The 24,633-nt window shown below is 33.7% G+C and overlaps 2 protein-coding genes across 2 annotated transcripts; one reads left to right on the top strand and one right to left on the bottom strand.

Annotated features, from left to right (window-relative positions):
* The first annotated feature begins 4,892 nt into the window (after positions 1–4,892).
* Positions 4,893–12,037, top strand: LOC133289474 (pleiotropic drug resistance protein 1-like). The gene is made up of 23 exons (XM_061487403.1): positions 4,893–5,176; positions 5,259–5,379; positions 5,515–5,600; positions 5,677–5,761; positions 5,877–6,036; positions 6,156–6,232; positions 6,566–6,619; positions 6,717–6,807; positions 6,919–7,220; positions 7,309–7,590; positions 7,676–7,992; positions 8,120–8,280; positions 8,380–8,483; positions 8,574–8,730; positions 8,811–8,953; positions 9,046–9,378; positions 9,729–10,019; positions 10,112–10,195; positions 10,300–10,433; positions 10,599–10,826; positions 10,921–11,092; positions 11,184–11,438; positions 11,771–12,037. Exons 1-23 carry the CDS (start codon positions 4,923–4,925, stop codon positions 12,035–12,037), a joined length of 4,158 nt encoding a protein of 1,385 aa, XP_061343387.1. The 5' UTR covers positions 4,893–4,922.
* Positions 12,038–20,579: 8,542 nt separating this feature from the next.
* On the bottom strand, positions 20,580–24,577 carry LOC133289472 (uncharacterized). The gene is made up of 5 exons (XM_061487401.1): positions 24,394–24,577; positions 22,881–22,979; positions 21,666–22,330; positions 20,997–21,512; positions 20,580–20,603 (listed from the first exon to the last, which is right to left on the bottom strand). The coding sequence occupies exons 1-5, from the start codon at positions 24,575–24,577 to the stop codon at positions 20,580–20,582; spliced, it is 1,488 nt and encodes a 495-aa protein (XP_061343385.1).
* Positions 24,578–24,633: the final 56 nt, after the last annotated feature.

The raw sequence follows: 24,633 nt of genomic DNA, 5'->3' as shown, positions 1-24,633 counted from the left end.
AAGAACGTAATTTCGAGTGTTTTGACTGTAATCATGACTAAGTCATGAATAGTGTCTTCTGCCGGGTACTCTGCACTGTGTGTAGCAACCGGTAGATTGTTGCAATGAGCAAAATGAGATTAGAGACCTAATTTGACAATTCTGATGCCAAATATGAGTTCAGAACGAAAAATTATATAGTCTGGCACTTTCCGTGAAAATCTCATGAATAGTATTTCTGCCGAGTATTTTGTATCGCTGTTTAAGCAACCGGTAAAGTCCAGAAGTGAATAAATGATGAAATAAATATATGAAAGTCCAATATATGCCAAAAAAGTCATGTCAGACCCAAAAGTGATAAGTTTATAAGTTTTAAGTTTCGTATGCAAACAATGCACAATTAGTGATTCACAGTGCATTTCGTTAAAAACGGTGCAGAAACCATACTGTGAATTGTTAATATGGTTCTTTAGGAAATAAAAATTAATGTAAATAAGTTCAGAAAAGTAAAATTGTGTCCGTAGCTTTGAGTTAGTACCGGGTCAAGTTAAGTGAAATTAAGTGAGAAGAAAACAATCGGTAAAAGGCCACATGTGCATATAAGTCCAAGTCACTAAAGTATGACACTATTTACATCTGATTTCCCTCTTCTCTCTCCTCAAGGTCTACCTCCACCTTCCATGGAACTAGGTTTTCGCCTTCTTCCTTCTTTGATTTCTCCTCTCTCACTCAACCAAATCCCTGAGTGCATTACACAAAATTTATAGTAAATCACCTAAGGAATCCATTCCACCACTTGGTTTGGGCTGAAATTGCTTGTGTGAGGAGTTCTTCCCTTCCCCTTTTTCGAGCTACTATTCATAAAGTGTAGAAAGTGAAGATTTTGAGGGATCTTTGCTTGGAGATTGTTCTCTAGGCTTTGTACAAGTGATTAGAGGTAAGAAATCCTCATTCCTATGGTTTGAATTTCATGATTTGAGTTTTGAAAAATATGAGCACTTTTGGTGGGAAATTATTGAGTTTGAAATTTGAATTGGTTGATGAATTAATGTTGTATATGAAGTGTTAATATGAGATGAGCATGAATATGAGTAGAAATTTTGAAAAAGGTCCCTTGCACTCCTCCCACTAGGTTCGGCCATGGTAGGTTTAAAAGGGTTTTATGTGCAGAAATTTAATTGCATGAATTGTGAAGGTTTGTATGTGTGTGGATGTTGAGATTTAAGTGTAAAATTGAGACTACAAAGAGAACATCCCTGGGAAACCTTCCTTGTAGGTTCGGCCATTAGGGTCCAAATTGGGGTTGATTGTGTAAAAGTTATTTTGATGATGTGTTGACATCCCAATGTGTTTCATTGGTATAATTATGATTTGCAATAACTTAAGAAATGGCGAAAGACATCTTGGTTCCCTATATGTGCACCCCTAGGCCTTGTGAAGGAGGAATGGGCAAAAGTTATGATTAAATTACTATATGGATACATAAGTAATCTAGGGGCCAAGTGAGGATTTTAGAACCATTAGTTGTGTAAATTGAATTGATGAAACTCCCTAGCATCCTCTTGGAATTGGCTTTGGCCATGTAGGAATTTGTGGGGCTAAGAAATATTAAATTTTGTAAAAGTTATTTTAGAGCTTGGTGGGGTAATTCTAGGACCCTGTGTAAGTATGAAACCATGTGGTTGCTTGTGGTGCAAGTAATCATCCTTAAATGGTCTAATAAATGGGTTTAAGAAATTACGATCTTGACTTGTGGATTGACATATGATTGACATAAGTGTGAAAAAAATGAAAGTTGTAACACGAGACTTTTCAGTGTGCTTTTTTCTCACTCGCACACTTCCCAGGAAAACTTCCCAGGGGGTCTCCCATCCCAGAATTGCTCCAAGTCAAGCACGCTTAACTGTGGAGTTCATCCGTTCCGGGCTACCGAAAAGCATATGCATCCTTTTAGTATAGGTAGTACCAATTAATTCTTATAAGCTATTCCTAACTGTACCGTCCCATACCAGCACAGTCTCTAGAATCCCTTTTTTTCGGTGTTGATTCGATTCATTCATGTACACCCGTCGCTGGAAGCCTGCCAGGAGCTGCTCCTTGTTTGTGCCCTTTTGCACCATGCCCTTTCGCACCGACGATCACTCCCCGCCCTCGTCAGCGCTCGGGAAGTTACATGCCCATCAGCTTCCGCCTGGTTCGTCCTCGAACCACACCGTACTGGAAGAGAGACCTTGCTCTGATACCACTTGTAACGCTCGACCGCTTCAAGAATCAATGAATATCCCCACATACTAACACGAGACTTTTCAGTGTGTTTTTTTCTCACTCGCACACTTCTTGGGAAAACTTCTCAGGAGGTCACCCATCCCAGAATTGCTCCAAATCAAGAACGCTTAACATTGGAGTTCTTCCGTTCCGGGCTACCGAGAAGCAAATAGTTTCACAATCATAAATTCTCATTTTAAGTGAAAATTGATTGGTAAAGTAATAATTCTCTTGAGATTAACACTTTTTTTCCCCGACACTAAAATTATTTTATCTAGAAATAGTTTATTATTGTTCTATTTTGTTGACGTTGGAATTAATTTTTAAATTAATTATTTTTATGAATAAAACGTTTAATTTGAAAAAATGTGTCATTATTCTTTGAAGAGATGTGTTATTTCATTCTTAAACGAGTGTAATTTAAATCGTGACAATACATTTTTTTATAAATAAATAAAGAATCAGGATTTTAATATGAGTTTTTTCCAATTGATTTTATACATGCATTTTCATTCTTCTACTCTAGTGTGATTGACCAAACATATGTTGAGTTCGATTAGACTATTCTACGTGAAGTACTGCCACAAGAATAGAGATAATCTGTTCTATCATGAGAGACAATTATTCATGAATTTTGGGCACCATGAAGAGGACAAAATTGTCTTAAGGACATAATTTTTAACACTGGGCTCAGATTTTCTTTCATTGCATTCATATGTTTTCATACGCTATATTTTAATTTTGTATTATCATGTTTCAATTTCTTGTGTATATTTCATAAAACCATGAATATCGTTGAAGTGATTTTTTTAATATCGATTATCCGTTTTCAATTATTTTTACATCTTATTATAACGGTTGACACATAGTCTTCTACAAATTTTTTTAATCAAAACTCATTATATTATAAACTGTTGAATATTGAACAATTTTTGTTTATAATTATTTTTTATTGGCTTTAATGCTTTTACATCATAAGTTATATATTTTTACTCTTAAAATGATGTCGTTTTGAGTTTAGAGATTAAAAAATTATAATGATAAAGACTACTATAAACTTAGAATAAATTATAATTATAAAAAATCTTGATTTCTGTCCTAAATTGACGTCTTTTTTGATTCAATATAGATATTTATCTATATTCACCGTAGAAAAAATCAAACTTTATTTTATATATGTACACTTTTTTTATATAAAAAAAACTTGGTGGTTAAACCAAAATTTAGGTAAAGACATAAAAAAAAGGAGGCAAGTACAGTAAAGAATGAAAATTCACATCTCTCAACAGTGTCACCATTGTCTTGCTGTGGAATTATTTAACTTTTAAATTGATTTGATTAAGTTAATGCACAAACAAATATCCTTACATATTCATTTTCCTTTTCAGTAGTGTGAAAGATTAACTATTAGCTGATGTCAGCCGTTACGTTTACATGATGATGTCAGCCGTTACGTTTACATCATTTATCATGTAATCTTAATTATCTCGGAAATATGAGAACAGAGAGCACCGAAAAAGAAAAACTACACATTTTATAAACTTGAGATCCTTCTGTTAATTATATAAGTTGGGTCTTTAAATTCACGCGTGTATATATGAACAGAATTAATTTTAGCAGATACTGGTTGAAATATTTTCTTCCCAAGCAATCTTTTTCCATAAGCCAATATGATTTAAAATCCTTGCCAAAAAATTTGTTTGATTCCTTTTTCTTTTTGGAAAGTGTCTCTTATTTTGGAAAAAAATCATTTGACTTCGATATTCACACGTAAATGCTTAAGGGTAAGGCTTAAATGTATTCCAGCTGTGGCATTAATGACTCCACATTGATTAGAAACTTTAAATTTAGCCTTATTTAGCTTATTGGGTACTTAAATATCTTTCAAACCTTCGAAATAAAACAGAAATGTCTTAAATGAATTTCCCATTTGTTTGTACCAATCAACTGTTATCATTTATTAGAAATTAATATTAATTAAGAAGTTTGATTCTCAATAAATAATAACCATTGATTGGTGGAAATCAAAAGTTATGTTTTAATTTGACACGGTGACAAATAATTATATATATATATATATATATATATATATATATATATATATATGAAAAATATTTCTGCAGTTAATGCAGATAAGTTATCTGCATTTATTCCCAAAACGATGTCGTTTTGGTATTGAAATCTTAAAAAATTATAAATATAAAGACTATTATAACCCTGAAATAAATTAAAATTACAAAAACACCATGATTTCCGTCTCAAAACGACGTCGTATTGGCTTACTGAATATTAGCTTACTGCAGATAACTTATCCGCAGTAACCGCAGAAAAAACGAATCTTATATATATATATATATATATATATATATATATATTGTTAAATGGCATCAAACATTCGTTGTTCATTCCATTGATGAAGTGCAACAAGTCGATAAGAACCTAGCAACTAGGTACAGAAATAATCCTAATAAATACAATATAAGATACATATCACAACAGCCAACAATATTAGGAAACTTCTGCTCTAACATATATATATATCAACCTCTATTGTTACTCATTCAGGAAAACAGGAAAGGAGGAGCTTTTGGTTGTTTATCTGGGAAGTGGTAATGGAGGGTGATGAGGATGGCCATAGGAGGAGTTTCAGAAGTTCACCACATTGGAGGAACAGTGATATGGAAATCTTCTCTAACTCTTTTCACCACCAAGAGGATGATGAAGAAGCTCTCAAATGGGCTGCTATTCAGAGGCTTCCTACGGTTTCACGTTTGAGGAAAGGTCTTCTCACTAACCAAGATGGGAAGGCTAATGAGATTGACATCAAGAAACTTGGGTTGCAAGAAAGGAGAGATTTGCTTGAAAGACTTGTGAAAGTAGCTGATGAGGACAACGAAAAGTTTTTGTTGAAGCTCAGGAATCGCATTGATACGTGAGCATTCATTAATCTCTCCTTTCTTTTGGCTTTTTTTATGCGTTTTGAAATGCACTGATATGGCTTTTCCACATCACAGAGTTGGTATTGATTTTCCTACAATAGAAGTCAGATTTGAGAACTTGAAGGTGGAAGCAGAAGTTCATGTAGGAAGCAGAGCTTTGCCCACTGTCACTAACTACATGCTTGATATAGTAGATGTAAGAAGTACTAACATTCAACATGAACATGAACATGAACATGAACATCATAGAGCTTGTTGTATATTCTTATTCATGGAGACTCTAATATACTAATTCTTTTTTATTTTTTTATTTTTTTTTGGGTTTCTAAAGGGCCTACTGAATTCTATGTTTAGAAGAAGAAGAAGACAACATATAAATATTCTCCAGGATGTTAGTGGAATAATAAAACCTGCCAGGTAATTATAAAAAAGAACGGAGCATAATTATTAGCTAGGACCATTGTAAATCAATGTAACATTTGTTCCTCTTCAGGATGACATTGCTTTTGGGACCTCCAAGTTCTGGAAAGACCACTCTCTTGTTGGCCTTGGCTGGAAAACTTGATTCAGAACTCAAGGTTAGGATATAAATGAAAATATACCTTATTGTTTAACTATATATGATTTCATGTTTTTGCTTTATTTTTTTTAAGTTTTTGTTATTTGGCTAATAAAATGTGCATTCTTGAATAGTTCTCTGGAAAGGTGACTTATAATGGGCATGGGATTAATGAATTTGTACCCGAGCGAACAGCTGTTTATGTCAGTCAAAATGATCTTCATATTGGAGAAATGACCGTAAGAGAAACCTTAGCCTTCTCAGCCAGATTCCAAGGTGTTGGGGCTCGATATGGTTAGTGTAATCAATTGTTTTTTTCTTTTTAGTTTCATCTAGTACAATTTTGAAAACAGAAGCTCTGGTGTTTGAAACAATAACTTAGTTTTGACTATAATATATTTCTTATTGTGCAGATATGCTAGCAGAAGTTTCTAGAAGAGAAAAAGAGGCAAATATTATCCCTGATAAAGATATCGATGTCTATATGAAGGTATGATTAAGATGACTGTCTGTTAGGGTTATGATTCACCTATTTGGCTTGAATCCGTTACAGCCTTCATTTTTTTATTTTTTATTTGTTCAATAATAAAATAAAATGATCTGTTAAAATAAAATATAATTGTTACAACATATTTATTAAATTTTTGGAATTCTGGGTGACAAAATTAGTTGTAATAGCAAACAAGCCGTAGTTTTCAAATTGATCTTGTTAATCTGCAATCAGTTATAATTATTGAAGTTGAATGCATAATCTATTTCCTTTTGAATTACTAATAGAATGACTAACAACTAAGTGATTGGACTTGTGACTTATAATGCTCAGGCTGTGGCAACTGAAGGCCAGAAAGTTAATCTTTTAACAGATTATTTTTTGAGGGTAAAATTCATACACTCAAAACCTTCTCTGATCATCATGAAGGCAATATAAATTTGTGTGTTAATTTCTCGTTGAATTTTTTTTTTTATATTTTCAGATTTTGGGACTGGAGAGCTGTGCAGATACTTTTGTGGGAAATGCAATGTTAAGAGGTATATCTGGTGGACAAAGGAAACGTGTAACAACAGGTAAAGAACAGGCTTGTTCTTATTTGATCTTGAAACATATCAAGTTTAGTGAACTCAAGAAATTGATTTAGGTAAGAATTTTTTAAAAAAAAATAATAATTGTAAATCTAGGGGAGATGTTGGTTGGACCAGCTAAAGCACTATTCATGGATGAAATATCTACTGGTTTGGATAGCTCGACAACTTTTCAAGTTGTGAAATCACTGAAGCAATGTGTCCACTTTCTCAAAGGAACTGCTGTGATCTCACTCCTGCAGCCAGCACCTGAGGTTTTCAATCTTTTTGATGACATAATTCTACTCTCTGATGGACACATTGTGTACCAGGGTCCCTGTGAACATGTGCTTGAATTTTTTGGTACAATGGGTTTTGAATGTCCTGAGAGGAAAGGCGTGGCAGACTTTTTGCAAGAAGTAAGTGTAAATTATTCTTCTTTCTACATGTCTACAAGGTTAAAAAGTGAGTGTAATTCACTACTTGTAATTATTTATAATGTTGTAGGTGACATCAATGAAAGATCAGGAGCAATATTGGACACACAAAGAAAAGCCTTATATATTTGTCACAGCCAGAGAATTTGCTGAGGCATTTCAATCATTTCATGTTGGGAGAAGACTTGGCAATGAACTTGCTACTCAATTTGACAAGTCTAAGTGCCACCCAGCTGCTCTGGCAACCAACAAGTATGGAATGGGAAAATGGGAATTGTTTAAAGCTTGCTTATCAAGAGAATATTTACTCATGAAGCGCAATTCATTTTACTATATCTTCAAACTTTGCCAAGTAGGTATTTTGATCATTGGAGTTTTTCATTTTTTTAACTTTTCATGTCCTGAATACACTACTAATATCTTTCTCTTTCTTTAAGATTGCTGTGATGGCTATTGTCACCATGACCGTTTTCCTCCGGACTGAAATGCACCATAATTCAGTGACTGGTGGAATCATTTATGCTGGTGCATTGTTCTTTGGTAATATTGTAATTATGTTTAATGGATTTGCTGAACTAGCCATGACAGTGGGGAGGCTTCCCGTTTTTTACAAGCAAAGGGACTTTCTCTTCTTCCCTTCATGGGCATATGCTCTTCCTTCATGGTTCCTAAGAATCCCCATAACGTTTGCTGAAGTTTTTGTTTGGCAATTCCTCACCTATTTTGTCATTGGTTATGATCCAGAAGCTGGAAGGTAAAAGAGCTGTGTTTTCAATACCTACTCACCAAAGCTTGTGAAATGACTTTGAAGTATGCTGTGCAAATAAGGACTTGTTTTTTTTTTTTTTTTATTTTTTTTTTTTTTTTTTTATGTAATGCAGTTTTCTAAAGCAATTCATTCTTCTAGCACTTGCCAATCAAATGGCTTCTGCATTATTCCGATTACTTGCAGCACTTGGTAGAGAAATGTCAGTGGCTTCCACACTAGGGTCGTTTGCATTGGCCTTGATTGTTTGCATGAGTGGTTTCGTCCTATCCAAAGGTACCATCCATACAAGAAATCAATGGTGATGTTTCTCCTATTATTTTTCTAGACTTAGACTAACACTACTGCTCTACTTTTTTGCTTTTATGCTTACAGAAAACATCAAAAAATGGTGGTCATGGGGCTACTGGATATCACCTATGATGTATGCACAGAATGCCTTAGTCAATAATGAGTTCCAAGGGAAAAGTTGGAGACATGTAAGTTTTTTCACAAATCTATATCATTAATTTTGTGCTTCTTTGTCAAATACAAATAGTCTAATGTCTGGATGCATGTTCATGTGAAAGGTTCTACCTAACTCAATGGAACCACTAGGAGTTGAAGTTTTGAAATCCCGCGGGTTCTTCACTGAGTATTACTGGTATTGGATAGGTTTAGGGGCAATGATTGGATATACCATACTGTTCAACATTGGTTACATCCTTGCTCTCACTTACTTGAACCGTGAGTTTCTTTTACCTTAAGTGTTTTATAACCAAATAAGAGCCTAAAGTATGCACTAATATAGCAAATTGATTATGCAGCACTTGAGAAGCATCAGGCTGTTAAATCAGAGCAAAAAGCTGTAGGAGAGACTACACATAACAGGAAAAGAGGAATGATTCTTCCTTTTGAACCACATTCCATCACTTTTGATGAAGTAACATATTCTGTTGACATGCCGAAGGTAATATATAAACACAATAAACAAATTGAAAATGCATGTATTCAAGGTCTTTATAGTTTTAGTTTGATTATATTCTTGCACTGGACTTGCAGGAATTGAAGAACCAGGGTGTTCTTGAGGATAGGTTGGTTCTTTTGAAGGGTGTCAGTGGAGCTTTCAGGCCAGGTGTTCTCACAGCTCTAATGGGTGTCACCGGTGCTGGCAAAACAACTCTGATGGATGTACTTGCTGATAGAAAAACTGGTGGATATATTGAAGGGAACATCACTGTTTCTGGATATCCAAAGAAGCAAGAAACCTTTGCAAGAATTTCTGGATACTGTGAACAAAATGACATCCACTCTCCTCATGTTACGGTATACGAATCCTTGCTCTATTCAGCATGGCTTCGATTGTCAGCAGAAATCAATGTTGAAACGAGGAAGGTTGGTATTTGAATCCCATGTTTGGTATTTCTATCTCTCATAGTGCATGCATCACATATCATGTATTATTTTAGTCACACTGCATTGATGCATTGATGAGCAGGTGTGCCATTATTTGAATATTGTAGTTTCTTCTGGATTCAAATCTGTAAATATATAATTTTCCAAGTACGTCTTCTCTGTAGATGACTGCAGAAGTGCAAAACTGTAACTACCATTCATTGTTTGAATTATTTGTGTCATAAAAAATAATGCTGGAAGCAAGAAGAGTATGGAAACCAAAAAATAAAAATAAAAAATTGTCGTGTTCTTCCATGTTAAATAAGTTTGGAGCTTACTAATGGTTGCAGATGTTCATTGAGGAAGTCATGGAACTTGTGGAGCTGAACCCTATAAGGCATGCAATAGTTGGATTGCCAGGTGTTAACGGTCTCTCAACAGAGCAGCGCAAAAGGTTGACTATTGCTGTAGAGCTAGTTGCTAATCCTTCTATAATATTCATGGATGAGCCAACTTCTGGGCTAGATGCAAAAGCTGCTGCTATTGTTATGAGAGCAGTTAGGAACATAGTGGACACTGGAAGAACAATTGTCTGCACCATTCATCAGCCTAGCATTTATATATTTGAATCTTTTGATGAGGTGAAATAAACAGATTAAAAAATTGTAGCAAGTTTATTTTTAGTCTGTTTTCTTCCATTACCCTTCTGATCTTTATTTTCAATGAAATTTAGCTTTTCCTAATGAAGAAAGGAGGGCAAGAGATATATGTGGGGCCACTTGGATGTCATTCTTCCCATTTAATCAGTTACTTTGAGGTATAATTATTATTAAAATTTGGGAAATTTCGGAATTGAAATGCTTCTTGTACTTATCTGATCTTGGTAAAGATTTCATTTACTTGCACACTTCTGTTATGAAGGGAATCCAAGGTGTCAGTAAGATGAGAGATGACTGCAACCCAGCAACATGGATGTTGGAAGTCACGACTTCAGCAAAAGAAATAGAATTGGGGATTGATTTTGCTGAGGTTTACAAAAATTCAGAGTTATACAGGTATTTTCATTTGTATGAAGTCTAATTAAACTTTAGAACTTGAAAATAATATGCTAGACAGCACTTAATGGCAAAAAGTACATCATTTTTATTATGAGTTGTTAGTCACGACTCACAGTATAGAATGTTTACTGATATAAACTGGTCTGTGGCATTTTGTTTCAGGAGAAACAAAGCACTTATTGAAGAATTGAGTACTCCAGCCCCTGGTTCGAAGGAGCTTTATTTTCCTTCAAAGTACTCAAGGTCCTTGATCGTCCAATGCATGGCTTGCTTATGGAAACAACATTGGTCTTACTGGCGGAATCCTCTATACAATACCATAAGGATTATCTTCACAATTTTTCTCTCCATCTTGCTTGGGAGCATGTTTTGGAACCTTGGCTCCAAAATGTAAGATCAAACTGTAAACTAAAAAATGTTATGGTTTTCAAACTTGTGCTTCTATTTGTTTCTAAAACTAAATTTTCACATAAATTAATTGCAGGGATAAAGCACAAGATCTCTTTAATTCCATGGGATTTATGTATACTGCTGTTTTACTTATTGGTATTAAGAATGCTACTTCAGTTCAATCAGTGGTGGGTGTAGAGAGAATAGTCTTTTATAGGGAAATGGCTGCTGGAATGTATTCTCCTTTGGCATATGCTGTTGCTCAGGCAAGCGGTTTCTTATATACATTATAATACATAATTTACCTGAATGTCTATTTTTATTTTATTTTCTTCTAATCTTCATATTTTCATGCAGGCTATAATTGAAGTCCCTTATGTTCTTTTACAAACCTTGATCTATGGATTTATTGTTTATGCAATGATTGGTTTTGAGTGGGCTGTGACTAAAGTTTTATGGTACTTATTCTTCATGTTCTTCACCTTCATGTACTTCACCTACTATGGCATGATGACTGCAGCCATGACCCCAAACGCATCCACTGCTGCTTTACTTATTAGTGCATCCGCTATATTATGGAATCTCTTCTCAGGATTCATAGTCCCGAGACCAGTAAGTTCTAGCTTCTTTTGATGTTAAGTGCTGATTTATACTTTTTAAAATATGAATATATAATTAATGGGTCCGTCGCTTCTCATGTGACTGCTGATGAGAAAAGTTGCAACAAATTTTTAATACTAGGATACACGTGCGGATCCTAGGATACACGTGCGGATTCTATAAAAAAAAAAACCAGGATTCGGACGCGTATCCTGATAAAAGTAAGTGTTGCTGCAATTTTTTCCTTCTGCAGTCACATAAGAAGTACTTTCCCCGTAATTAATTGATGTCCTTTCTTTCATACATACATATATATAATATATATTTTTGGCATGGGGTGACAGAGGATCCCAATATGGTGGAGATGGTACAGTTGGATAAATCCAGTAGCTTGGACTTTGTATGGGTTGGTGGCTTCACAGTTTGGAGATATAAAGCACAATATTGATATTAATGGAAGAAGTGTTCCTGTAGAAGAGTTCTTGAAAAATTACTTTGGTTACAAGCATGACTTTTTGGGAGTAGTTGCAGCTATAGTTGTTGGATTCGCAGTAGCTTTTGTATTGATCTTTATCATGTCCATCAAGATGTTAAACTTCCAAAGGCGTTAAGAGTTCCATTAAGTTTTTAGTATAGTATGTTAGCAGTATTTTGCGCATAATAAAAAAAAAAACACATAGCTTTTTGAATTGTTTTACTTGTCAATTTGGAGATGTATCACTTCATGTTGTACTCTTAGGAAACTTAATGCAATTAATTATTATATGGTCCCTCACTTCTCACGTGACTGCTGATGAAAAAAGTTGCAGTAAATTTTTAACACTAGGATACACGTGCGGATCCTAGGATACACGTGCAGATTCTATCAAAAAACAAAAAACAAAAAAAAATCAGGATTCGGACGCGTACCCTGTGTTGCTGCAAGTTTTCCCTTCTGCAGTCACATAAGAAGTACTTTCCCCTTATTATATATGTGCTGGAGAAGTAATGCAAGTTTATGAGATGTGGATTAATATCAAACTTTAATGTTACATATGTCATTTACGCATTATAAATTTATAATTTAAAAATTCCACCATCTTTTTATTAGACATGGTTGAGCTATTTTGTTTCACAATTTTTTTAACCAAACTCGTCATGTTACTGTTGAGTATTCAACCAGACAGTGTAAATTCGTATTTTTCTTCAAAGATAAAAAAAATTAAAAATAAAGAATATTTGAAATGAATTACAATTATGTTGTAAGTTAAATGCGTTTGAAGTCAACTGTAATTAAAAGGAAAAATTATTTATAAGTTCATTTTCTTTATATATATCTTTAAAATTTTAAAGGGAAAACTTCATAAACCCTCCCATCCGGTTTGGTTCTAAATCATTTGCCTCCCTGAAATAATGCTTTGATTCATAATCAATTACGTATCCTCCTCCACTTTTTTTCCATCCAAATTTAACTAACGGTGTTAAAGTTTAAACTAAATTCAAAAACAGTTAAAAATTAAAAAAAAAAAATCCAAAATCTATGATATCATTCATTCAATTCAAAAATTATCTAGGAGTTTACCCAAAAAAAAAAAAAACTATCTAGGTCATGTATAAATCTGACACCAAGATTCCCACACTTGTTGCTTCCAAACAAAAGAGAGCAAAATGGAGGTTCTGTCTGCAGAGAAAAACTTACCAATAGAATCAAGTGATGGTACTACAAAGCTCATTTTAGCTTCTAAACAAAACACTGATTAACCAGTCTCAAGACTACAATAAACAAAGTTTGACCAAAAAATCACATTCTTCCAGCCAAAAATCCATACAAAAGTCACCTTCTTCTAGCCAAAAAATTATACAATTTTTCACTTTAAAACCTGTCCAAAAAATCAAGTACCAAAAATTTGTCCAAAATCAAACAATCTAAAATGCTTTCCACAATTAAGCACCCCTAAAAAACTACAAATTCCAACATGGTCTCCAACATAAGCTATGCTCCCACGTCGTTGCTTGATGATAATGTTATGCAATGTAACTGTTCGACTGATGGACCTTCATTATGTGCCAAAAAGGCATCATTCTATTTTCCTCCTCTTGCAGCCATCTATTAATACAAGATAACCATAAAATTAAAAACATATAAACAACATAATGAAATACAATAACATATATATCATTCGACTACCTTTTTCCTTTTAGTAGGAGGTTGAGCCATTTATTGTGATTTCTCTTTTCGAATTCGAGTCATCCTTTGTGTTGGTGAATATAACGATCATAACTGGTAAATCTTAGTTAGAGATTTAATTTAAGGATTTAAATATCATAATTAGATTCAGAATGTGATTTCGAGTGTTTTGACTGTAATCATGACTAGGTCATGAACAGTGACTTCTACCGGGTATTCTGCACTGTTGTGTAGCAATTAAGCTCGAAAATATGCAAAATGATGTTAGAGACCTAATTTGGCAATTCTGATGCCATATATGAGTTCAGAACCAAAAAATTGTATAGTATGACATTTTTTGCTAAAATATCGTAAAACGTGTTCTGCTGAGTATTTTGTACCGTCGTTTAGGCAACCGGTAGAGTTCAGCAACCTGAAAAAGTTCAATAAACGTATGTTCAAATCCAATATATGCCATAAAAGTCATTTTTAGGCCAAAAGTAATAAGTTTAGAATTTTAACAGTTTTGCGTGCAAAATTGCACAGTTAGTAATTCACAGTGCATGTTTCGGAAACAGTGTCAGAATTCATCTGTGAGTAGCTTAAAATATTCTGTATGGAATATAAGAGAATGTAAATAAAATTATATCCGTAGATTTGAGTGAATACCAAGTTAAGTGAAATTAAGAGAAAAGAAAATATCCGTTAAAAGACCTCATGTTAATATAAGCCTAAAATCACTTAAAGGACACTATTCACTCACCTTTCTTCCTCCTCTCTCTCCATATAGAGCTAGATTTTCAAGTTTCTTCCTCTCTTGATTTCTCCATCCTCACTCAACCAAATACAAAAGTGCATTACACGATTTTGATAGTGTGTGAAGAGTGTGGGCTGAATCCATTCTACTACTTGGTTTGGGCTGAATTTGAGTGTGTGGAGAGTTCCTCCCCTCTCCAATTTTGTGGCACAAGGTCAAGAAAGTGGGGTTTTTGATGAGCCAAGCTTGGTGGATGATCTTTGGGCCTTGGATTGTTGATTAGAGGTAAGAAATCTCTATTCCTATGGTTCCAATTTTGATTCTGAAGTCTTGCATGTTTAAGAGCATGTTAGGTTTTAATGATTATGCCTTGTCTTTAGAGTTTTGAGTTGAGTGGGGAAGAATATATGCCAAGAGTTTGAATTGTGGATGTTTGTTGTTGATGATGATGATTTGGTTGGAAAAACCTAATGGATGGAGTTGTAAATGCAAAATGAACATGTAAACAATAGGCAAAATGGTATAGGTAAGGTGTTTGAGGAAATGTTTGAGAGAGAAATATGTGTATCATTTGAATTTTGATGGGTGTAGGTGTAAAATGTATGTTGGTTTAAATGAAAAATGAGTTGCCAAAATTCTGAAAATTGTGGATATGTACATTTGACTTTGGAGTGTGATATCTCCCTCATCCTTTGGTCAAATGAGGCTCATGATACTCATTTTAAAGCTTGAGATGTCATCTATATTACCCTAAAGTTTGAGGTGATTATGTATATTGGTTTGTCCCCAAAGTCAAATTGTGTACAGGCTGCCCAGAATCGCAAAACACAATGGCGATTCGAGTTGTCCGACTTCAAAAATTCATACCTCTCTCATTACTTACCCAAATTAAGCTTGTGATACCTCGAATTAAATCTTTAGGTGTCTACTATAAAATATTAAAATTTAAGAAGAATTAGCTTGTGTAACTCCCACAATGGCAAAAACCGTGAGTTAAGTTGGGATCCCTTGCACTATCTGAAAACAGTTATGTAAGTTGAACTTCCAAAAATCATAACTTTGAAAAGATGTATAGTTTTTCTTTGAACAGATGTATCGTTTCATTCATGAAAGAGTGTCATTTAAATTGTGACGTAACGTTTTTAATAAATAAAAAGAGAATTATAATTTTAATATGGGTTTCTCGATTAGTTTTGTACATGCATGTTCATTCCTCTTCTCTAGTGCGATTGGTCAGACATATGTTGATTTTGATGTGGCTGTTCTATGTGGAAGTGCCACTACATTAATAGAGAGGGTGAAATTATTCTAAGGACACACTGTCTAACTCTGAGCTCGAATTTCCCCAGTTGCATTCATGTATTCTCGTACGGTATATTTTAACTTTATATTATTGCATATTTCAATTTCTTGTGTGTATTTTATGGAAATGTGAATATTGTTGAAGTGATTTCTCTAACGCAGATTATTCCCTTTGTTATAATACAACGTTGACACACAGTCTTTTCTATTTTTTTTCTTTTTTGTCCAAACTCATTATGTTATAAAATGTTGAATATCGAACAGTTTTTTTTATAATTAATTTTCTTATATATGTTTACTTTCTTTTTCTTTTTCTTTTTGTAAAAAAAAACCTGGTGGTTAAACCAAAGTTTAGGTAAAGACATAAAAAGGAGGTAAGGACAGTAATGGATGAAAATTCACATCTCTCACCAGTGTCACAATTATTAACTTGTTGTGGCATTATTTAACTTTTAAATTGATTTGATGAAGTTTATGCACACAAAAAAGTTGGATAAAAACGCAAAAACGGTAGAAATGCAGTGTAAAAACGTGTTAAAGTGTAAGTAAAAATGATCTTTGGTAGAAACAGGTAAAAATATTGTGTAGAAATGTAAAAATGGTAGAAACAGAAGTTTTTATATTTTTTTTACCGTTTTTACTTAAACTCAATTTTTTTATTTTTTATTTTTTAAAAACCTAATTTCATTTTTTTAAATTCAATTTTCTCTTTTAATGTTTTTGGACTTGTATCTTATATAGTTATGTGACTTATATTTTTAAATATGAAGTTATTTATTAAATTTTGAGTAGTGACTTATGTGAAAAAAAAAATTACATGCACACACCCACACACACACACACACACACACATATATATAATTTTGTATCTTGATCTTAAGTAATAAAAACTTTACGTTTTATCTCATTTCTACAACCTCTTCCATTTCTACATAAAAGCTCAATTTTAACTACATCCCCACAAATGGATATTATAACACCTCGCATATCTAATTGTGATATTAAATGCTAAATTGAGGGTTAGAGGGTTTAATTAGTGAAAATCCTGAGGTTTGGGGTCAAATTACCCATCAGGGACAAAATGGTAAATTGCCAACTGTGTAACCTTGTACCGTGAAATGATAAATTGGAGTTTAATCTGAGAAAAATAACACTGGAAAAGGATTCAGTACGAAATTTGGAGTTCGTAGGTATATTTTGAGAAATTTTGAGGAATAGTGATTTTTACCGGATAAAATATTGCGGTATAATTTTATCGGTAAACTTGGAAAATGAAATTATACTATAGGAAATAAAAATATGTGGAGTTTGGATAAAAATTATGGATTATGGAATTATTGAATTAAAATGGATGTTTGAATTGAGTTAAGTGACAAGTGGGACCCACTCCTACTTAAATGAGTGGATTAAGCACATGTGAGAGAGTGTTTTGTTACAAAAAAACTGCACACACTCTCTCCTGTTTCTCTTATTCATCATGGAGCTCTTCCATGGGAGCATAGGGCAAGTTTTTCTTTGTTTTATTTCACCCACTTCCACTCCTCAAATCACAAAACCTTAAACATCAAAACCACTCCAAATCATCTAGTGAACAACTTTCTAGTTGTAGTTTTCCCTTGAAATTGATTAAGTGAAGAGATCCTTTTATCTGGGGGAGGACGATTTTGGGAATTGGGAGAGCCATTAGTGGTGCTTTGCCTTGGTTGAACACTTGATTAACAACCCTTGGAGCTTTGGGAAGCTATTTGTGGTAAGTATTCCAACTTTCATTGAGTTTTTATAGAGATTGAAAAATGGATTTATGTTTGGTGATGTGTTGATGAGTTGTGATAGCTAGGAACATTTAATGATGTTTCTCCTTTGTAAATTGTTGCTTGTAATGATGTATAATGATGATTGAACCAATAAAATTTATTGTGATTTGAATTGGTAACTTAGGCAAGATTGAGAGGGACTTTGCTGTTGGGGTCATAAATATGGTTGTTGGACTTATGTGTTGGTGGTTGGTGTAATCAATTATGGAAGAAAATGGAAGGTTAAAGCATGATATAATAATTGAAAAAACCTAGGAACCATGGTCTTTATGTATTGATTATATAAGCACATTGAGAGAAATTGTGGTAAGGTGCCCATTGAGTATGTGGAATAGTTTGATAGTGTTGGATTAAGTGGTGAGGTTTGTTATGGGCTGTTGAATAATTGAGACTTGTGAACAAGTTGTTGATGATCATTGTTATTTGATCAATATAGGTTACCTCTCACGGACTCAATAGAAGTGGATTAAGCTTGGAGCTTATGTTGGAAAGCATTGCTTGTGTAATTGAGGTAAACTCTTGGAACTGGGGTTAATCCCCTTGTGTGTTCCACTATGCCCAAGTTGGGGGTGATGGTTGGATGTGTGCTCTTTGATAATGTGTGTAATAGTATATTCATGCATTATTGACATGTTGATTGACATGCATGTGGCATGTTGTGTGTTATTGCAATTGTGATCTCTGGCTAGTAGATGTGTTGGTTTCGACTTCCGCCGGTTTATGCTCCTTTGGGGAGTTCCAGTCGGGTTTTGCCATAGAGTTGTCTCTGGGAGCGGCACTAGGGAGCTCCAAACATGGGACTTCCGCTGGATAAGTCTACTTGGGAGTTCCAGTTGGGTTTGCCATGAAGTCTCTCAACCATGGGAAAGGCACCAAGAAGCGTCTTGGGAGAATTTTGATGGGGTCCTTGAATGAATCCTTTAGTGGATGTTCTTGGATTGTTCCCGGTTATGATGTGATTTTGTATGTTGTATTGTTCATATATGTATCATTGCATGCACATTGAGTGAGCCACTGGGCGGAGTAACCCTCCGGTGCCATTGGTTTACTGAGATATATATGTATATCTCACCCCTCTTTTGGGGCACCATTTCAGGTTCAGGTGAGCACATTGGAGCTTCGAGCAAGAAGCCCACCTAGTGGGAGATAGATTTGATGCAAAAGATTCATATGCCTTTTTGAGAGATTTCTATATTTTGTTGACATTCATTGTGCAGAGGACTTAGTATATGAACATGGTATTGCATGTAGTTGTATTTACCATGCTTTTGTTGTTCATATGTAATCCTAAGTCTCTTGACTATTAGTTGTATTTTGGAATCCAATTGTATATGCCTCATTTTATCATTTTGGATATGGGTGAGCATGGGGATGTCCATGCCACTTGGATTATGTTTAAGAATTAGTTGTGTAAAGAATATTTGATGGAGGTGTTTAATTGATAGAAGGGTCAATGACCTATTGAATGTGTTGAACTGTGAAATAGTTAAGTAAATATTGAGAGGATAATTGATTAGGTACATGATTGAAAAAATTGGTAATTGTTCAAAATATAAATAGGGTGCTGCCTAATTTTCATATCCCATATGATAGAATTGGAACCCTTGGCCTTCTTGGAAGTTATAGACCTTTCTTTTAGCTTTCCAACGAGACCAAGATTGTGTAAATTGGATTAGTATAACTCAAGTTTTGGGTAAAATACCAAAGTAGGTTGAATTATCCTATTTTGGTGTCTATCTCCAGACCCCTGGCGCTATTAGCGCCGTGGTGGCGCTAATAGCGCCAACATACAGAGGAGATACGTAATCTTGGCGCTATTCGTGCCAAGTTGGCGCTGCTCGCGCCGGAATTCTGGAAACTGTCTGTTTTGTGGCGCTATTCACGCCGGATTCTGCGGGTTCAGCATCACTTTCTTAGGAAATTCATAACTTGGGCTATGGTGCTCCAAATTGAGCGCGGTTTGAACCCACGCGAAGCTAAAAAAGAGATCTGTAACATATTAGAAAAGGAGAATCATTGGAGAAGTATAAAATTCCTAGAGTAATAAAAAGATGAAGGCATTTAGTGTTAAATATGGATAGAATGAGTTTTAAGCTTTGTTGGTTTATGAGAACCACTTAGCAACCTGTAAATATAAGTTGTATGGTATTAAGCTTACTGATTAATAATTCCGATATGAGTTTTGAGTAATGATCGCAGTTAGTATATTGTCTAATACGATTATTTTAAAAGTGCAACGATATTAAAAAGAAAAAGTTTTTCCCGTAATTTCAAATGACTGTTGTGATTGTAAATGCGCTTAATATCATAATTGATGATAACACACCGGTTCGGTAACAAGGTGTTACAGATATCGCCATACATGCATATTCATTTTCCTTTTCAGTTTAGTGTGAAAAAATATTAATAGTTAATGTCAGCCATTAAGTTTACATCATTCATAATGTAATCTTAAATATCTCAAAAATATGAGAACAGAGAGCACAGAAAAAGAAAATCTGCACATTTCATAAACTTAAAATCGTTTTATTAATTACATATGTGGATCTTTAAATTTATGTCTGTATATGAACAGATTAATTTTAGCATTTCATTTTAAGCAATCTTTTTCCAACAAGCCATTAATATATACTAGTGTAGTACCCGTGCGATGCACGGAGAAAAAAGATCTAAATTTTTGTCGGCGTCTGTCATTGGTTAATCGCTAAAATAAAGAACCGTGTCAGTATTTTTTGCTATTTTGTGAGGTGAAAGAGCTACAACACTGACATAGGAATTTGTTATTATCTACAACAAACAAAACTCTGCAATTAAGAAACATCAACTATTATGCAAATAAAAAATAGTTATGTACTCTATATTTGATTATGTTCATATACAACAATGCATACAACATCTAAAGTGATGAAAATATGAGATGGAGATTATCCTACCAAAAAAAAAAATCAAAAGACGAGGAAAAGTTCTTGCGCTCAATACTATCCAGAACAATTATTACCAGCAGTGGATACGCTCATTCAATAATAAGATATCTTAATATACAGCAATGCATATAACAACAACAGTGATGATATGCATTTTGTCTAACCAAATAGAAATGATCCTAACATGAGCCAAATTTCTTGCACTCAATACTATCCAGCACCATTAATAGCACCCTACAAAGACAAAAGAAAAAAAACAAGGAAAAAACAAATATTCTGCACACACAAAAAAACAACTGTGAATAAAATATAAAACAAACTTTCTCCTCTATATTAGTCTTCAATACTTTTCATTGATTCAACAATATTACAAAATAAAATCAATTAAAACACATGAATAAAAAAATTAAATTTTTCGCTTAACATGAAGGAAATAATTAGAGTAAATAAAAATGAAAATCAGAAAATATATCAACACCCTTGTATAATAACAAAAAAATTGTATGAATTTTTTTTATTAAGTGTCAATCAATAGTAATCATTGGAGATATAACTTAAGCACATACCAAACATTTGTTTTCCTACAATTCTGCAGAACCAAATCAATTACTTTAATCTCTGAAATACTTCCTTGTAGACAATATTAATGGTGGTATTTGTAACATTCCCATCATCTTCAAGTATTAAAATTTTCAATCCATGTTTGATTTTTACCCTTGATAGTGCAACATATAATTGCCCATGAGTGAAGACAGGCTTAGGGAGATAAAAACCAACATGAGAAAGTGATTGTCCTTGACTTTTATTGATAGTCATTGCAAATGAAACGACCAGGGGAAATTGTCTTCTTTGAAAATTTACCGGGAATGCATGGCTTGATGGGTTCATTGTCATTCTAAGAATTAGGACAATTTGTCCTATGTTGCTTCCTGTAAGAACAGTTGCCTCAACAACTCGGTTACCTAATCTTGAAATAAGCAATCTTGTGTCGTTGCACAATCCTCTTGATTGATCAATATTTCTCAACAGCATAACAGGCACATTAAACTTCAGAATTAATTTATGGTTAGGAATTCCTGAACATGAGAAGGTATTTAAAATCTCAGGAGAAAATTCAGCATCCTCGAGTTCAGAATGATTATCCTGCTTCAAGACATTATCTGAACTAAGATATATTTTTTATTCACCTGAAATCAAAGACATTAGGAGCTCGTTTTACATGGAAACATCTACCAATTAAGGAGTTAAAATTGCACATTCTTTAAAGAACGTGGGATCTAACAAATTATCTAATACTTTCAGGTAAACAAAATCAATCAAATCCGAGAGTGGATGTTCTGATTCTTTAATTAATAATCCACCTGGAATTGTGGTCATAGATTCTCCATCAACATCATCTCCAAGATCACCATCCCCTACTTTAAGAAGCCATTCAGAAAAATGTTTTACCTCCATCAAATTTTGAATGCCACCTCCTGAACTTAGGTGCATGTTCTTGGTTAAAGTTAATAACTGACAATGGGACCAAAGAGGGGAAGAATTAATGGTGGTATTCACTATCTCTTGCCTGCTACCATGAGGAATAACAGGTAATATTTGGCAAAAGTCACCTCCCAAACCAACAACCTTTCCACCAAATGGCTTATCAACACAACAGGCATCAGAAAATCTAAGAACATCTCTAAGTGTTTTGTCCAGAGCCTCGAAGCAAAATCTGTGTACCATTGGTGCTTCATCCCAAATGATTAACTTTGTTTTTGACAGTAACTCAGCAAGCGTAGAATTTTTCTTTATGTTACATGTTGAGTCCTTAGTAATTTGAATAAAAATACGAAATCTAGAATGTGTTGTTCTTCCTCTAGGAAGCAGGAGGGAAGCAATTTCGCTAGAAGCAACATTGAGAACAATTTCAGCTTTTGATCGAACATGTGTTGACAGAGTATTCCAAATAAATGTTTTTCCTGTACCCCCAAAGCCGTAAAGAAAAAGAATCCTCCAATGCATGCTGAAATTGCTGAAATGATTTTGTTAAAAACCATTCTCTGCTCATCTGTAAGAGATTTCATTAATCTTGCATGCTCTTCCATCAATGAAGATCTGTCATACAATAATTCATCAAGCACCAATTTATTTTGAATATCAAACAAAGACGAGCTCATTATCCAAGGCATTGACGGGTAATCATTTAGACTTTTACCATTGCTTTGTAGTATTTTATCAATCTAAAAAAGGGCTGTGTTTTTTATATACTCTTCAGAAACAATAACATCTGATCAAACAGAAAGGCAAGACAAAAAACAATTTAGGGAAAAAAAACAAACATATAAAGGAATAAAAAAGAACAAAATAGATTGAATGCGGGAAAAACAACATCACGTCAATATATATATATGTTCTTCATTACGATAATTATATAATAATTGATTTCATAATTACTGCTAGAATTATATAAAATAAATAAATACGAACAACCAATACATTTAAATGCTTAAATATGACAACAATATATACCTTCACGTCCGGTATATTTTCGATGTCGATAAAGAATATCTTCAGATAGGAATTTTCCAACATGTTTCCCAAACATGTTCAGGTCTAGCCATTGAGTTGCTAAACAACAATAGAGCAAATAGATTTCGAAGATAAGAAGCAGAACCCCACATATTTGCCTCCTTAATCGCATCAATGTATTCATTGTCATCATCCAAAAGTCCGAGAGAATAACATGCATCCTTACATGTAAGAAAAAGCACACCATTGATTGTTCTCAAATCATTGTAACTTGTACACCCCTTTAAATAACTATTCACAGTAGCATGAAACCTTCCGCCCAGGAAGATGAAAAAAAGAGAATTAGTATACAAAAAATGAAAATGAATTCATAGCAATTTGTTTATAAAGTAAACAAAATAATAATAATACAACATCCGCTACACATACGAACGAAGAAAAAATACGCAGGCAAGCACTACACAGCATGAATTACGATGAAACCTTCTGCCTTAGAAAACGAAAAAAAGAGAATTAGTATACAAAAAATGAAAACGAATTCAGAGCATTTGTTTATAAAGTAACCAAAAAATAATACCAATACAACAATCCCTACAAACACAAACGAAGAAATGAATCGGAGGCAAGCCAAAGTAACCAAAAAATAATACTAATACAACAATCCCTACAAACACAAATGAAGAAACAAATCGGAGGCAAGCCTAATAAAAATAAGAAACACAACTTCCCTATTTATACAAAATGAATATGCCTAACATTTTTCAAGGCAGAAGGTAGTGCGATTTAGGTGCATTGAAAATTTGAACTGCCATAAAAGCTGCACCATTTTTCAGAAAATGAATTAATAACCCTTTTAATTTAAATTATTTTAAAATAAATTTATTTTAATTGAAAATGTTTTTAAAAGGGGAAAAAATTAAATTGAAGTTGTGTGAGCACAAAGCTCAGAATGCATAAGAAAAGGACACATCAGCAAACTTGCCAACAAATTCTTTAAAATATATATAGATTAGGAATAAACTAAAACGCGGAGCGTTATATATTGGACAATAATGACTATTGAAATTTTATCTGATATTACATCGTTTAAGTGCAGCCTTTACATTTATATTAATTAAACCACAACGTAAATGCCTAATACATGATTGTTAAGCATTAAAATTATGTCCAATCCCAATGTTTAATTATAACACAGCCGTCGTCCAAAATAAATATGCAACTTATTCCAAAGCAACAATTATACCTTCCCTCACACGCTTTACAACAACATTAACAAATTCCAATGTTTAGATTATAACACTACAGACAGTGGATCCCAATTTATGCACCATAACTCAACACCACACATAGACGCAACATAACATCACACAAAATAAAAATCATCAAGAACAGTTTCAAAGATTCATTCCGAAATATAGTTCAACAACACCATAAAATAATAATCTCAAATCGTCATCAGAGACGTTCTTAAATTATTAAGTACGAAGAAAAATATCTACTACTCGCAGAATACAAAAACTATCCCTAGCAAGACGTAAGAAATCTTTGCACCTTCGCTCAATGTTGCATAGGTCACGGATGTCATAAACAGATACCATTGCAAAGATCTCCATTAATATTTCGTCTGGGAGATCATTGAGTGATCGACAAACCCTTTCCTCAATCCTGGCACGTTTGACAGAAGAAGGACCTTCCATTCAGATAAATTTTAAAGTCTTCACCCGTTGGCATTTATTCCATCGTTTACTATTCA

Source organism: Gastrolobium bilobum, unplaced genomic scaffold, assembly GCF_033153095.1.
Source record: "Gastrolobium bilobum isolate Gb01-03AN ecotype WA unplaced genomic scaffold, APGP_CSIRO_Gbil_v1 utg8959, whole genome shotgun sequence".
Classification (NCBI taxonomy): domain Eukaryota; kingdom Viridiplantae; phylum Streptophyta; class Magnoliopsida; order Fabales; family Fabaceae; genus Gastrolobium; species Gastrolobium bilobum.
The sequence above is the reverse complement of the archived record's forward strand: the minus strand, read 5'-3'. Positions and strand labels throughout refer to the sequence as shown.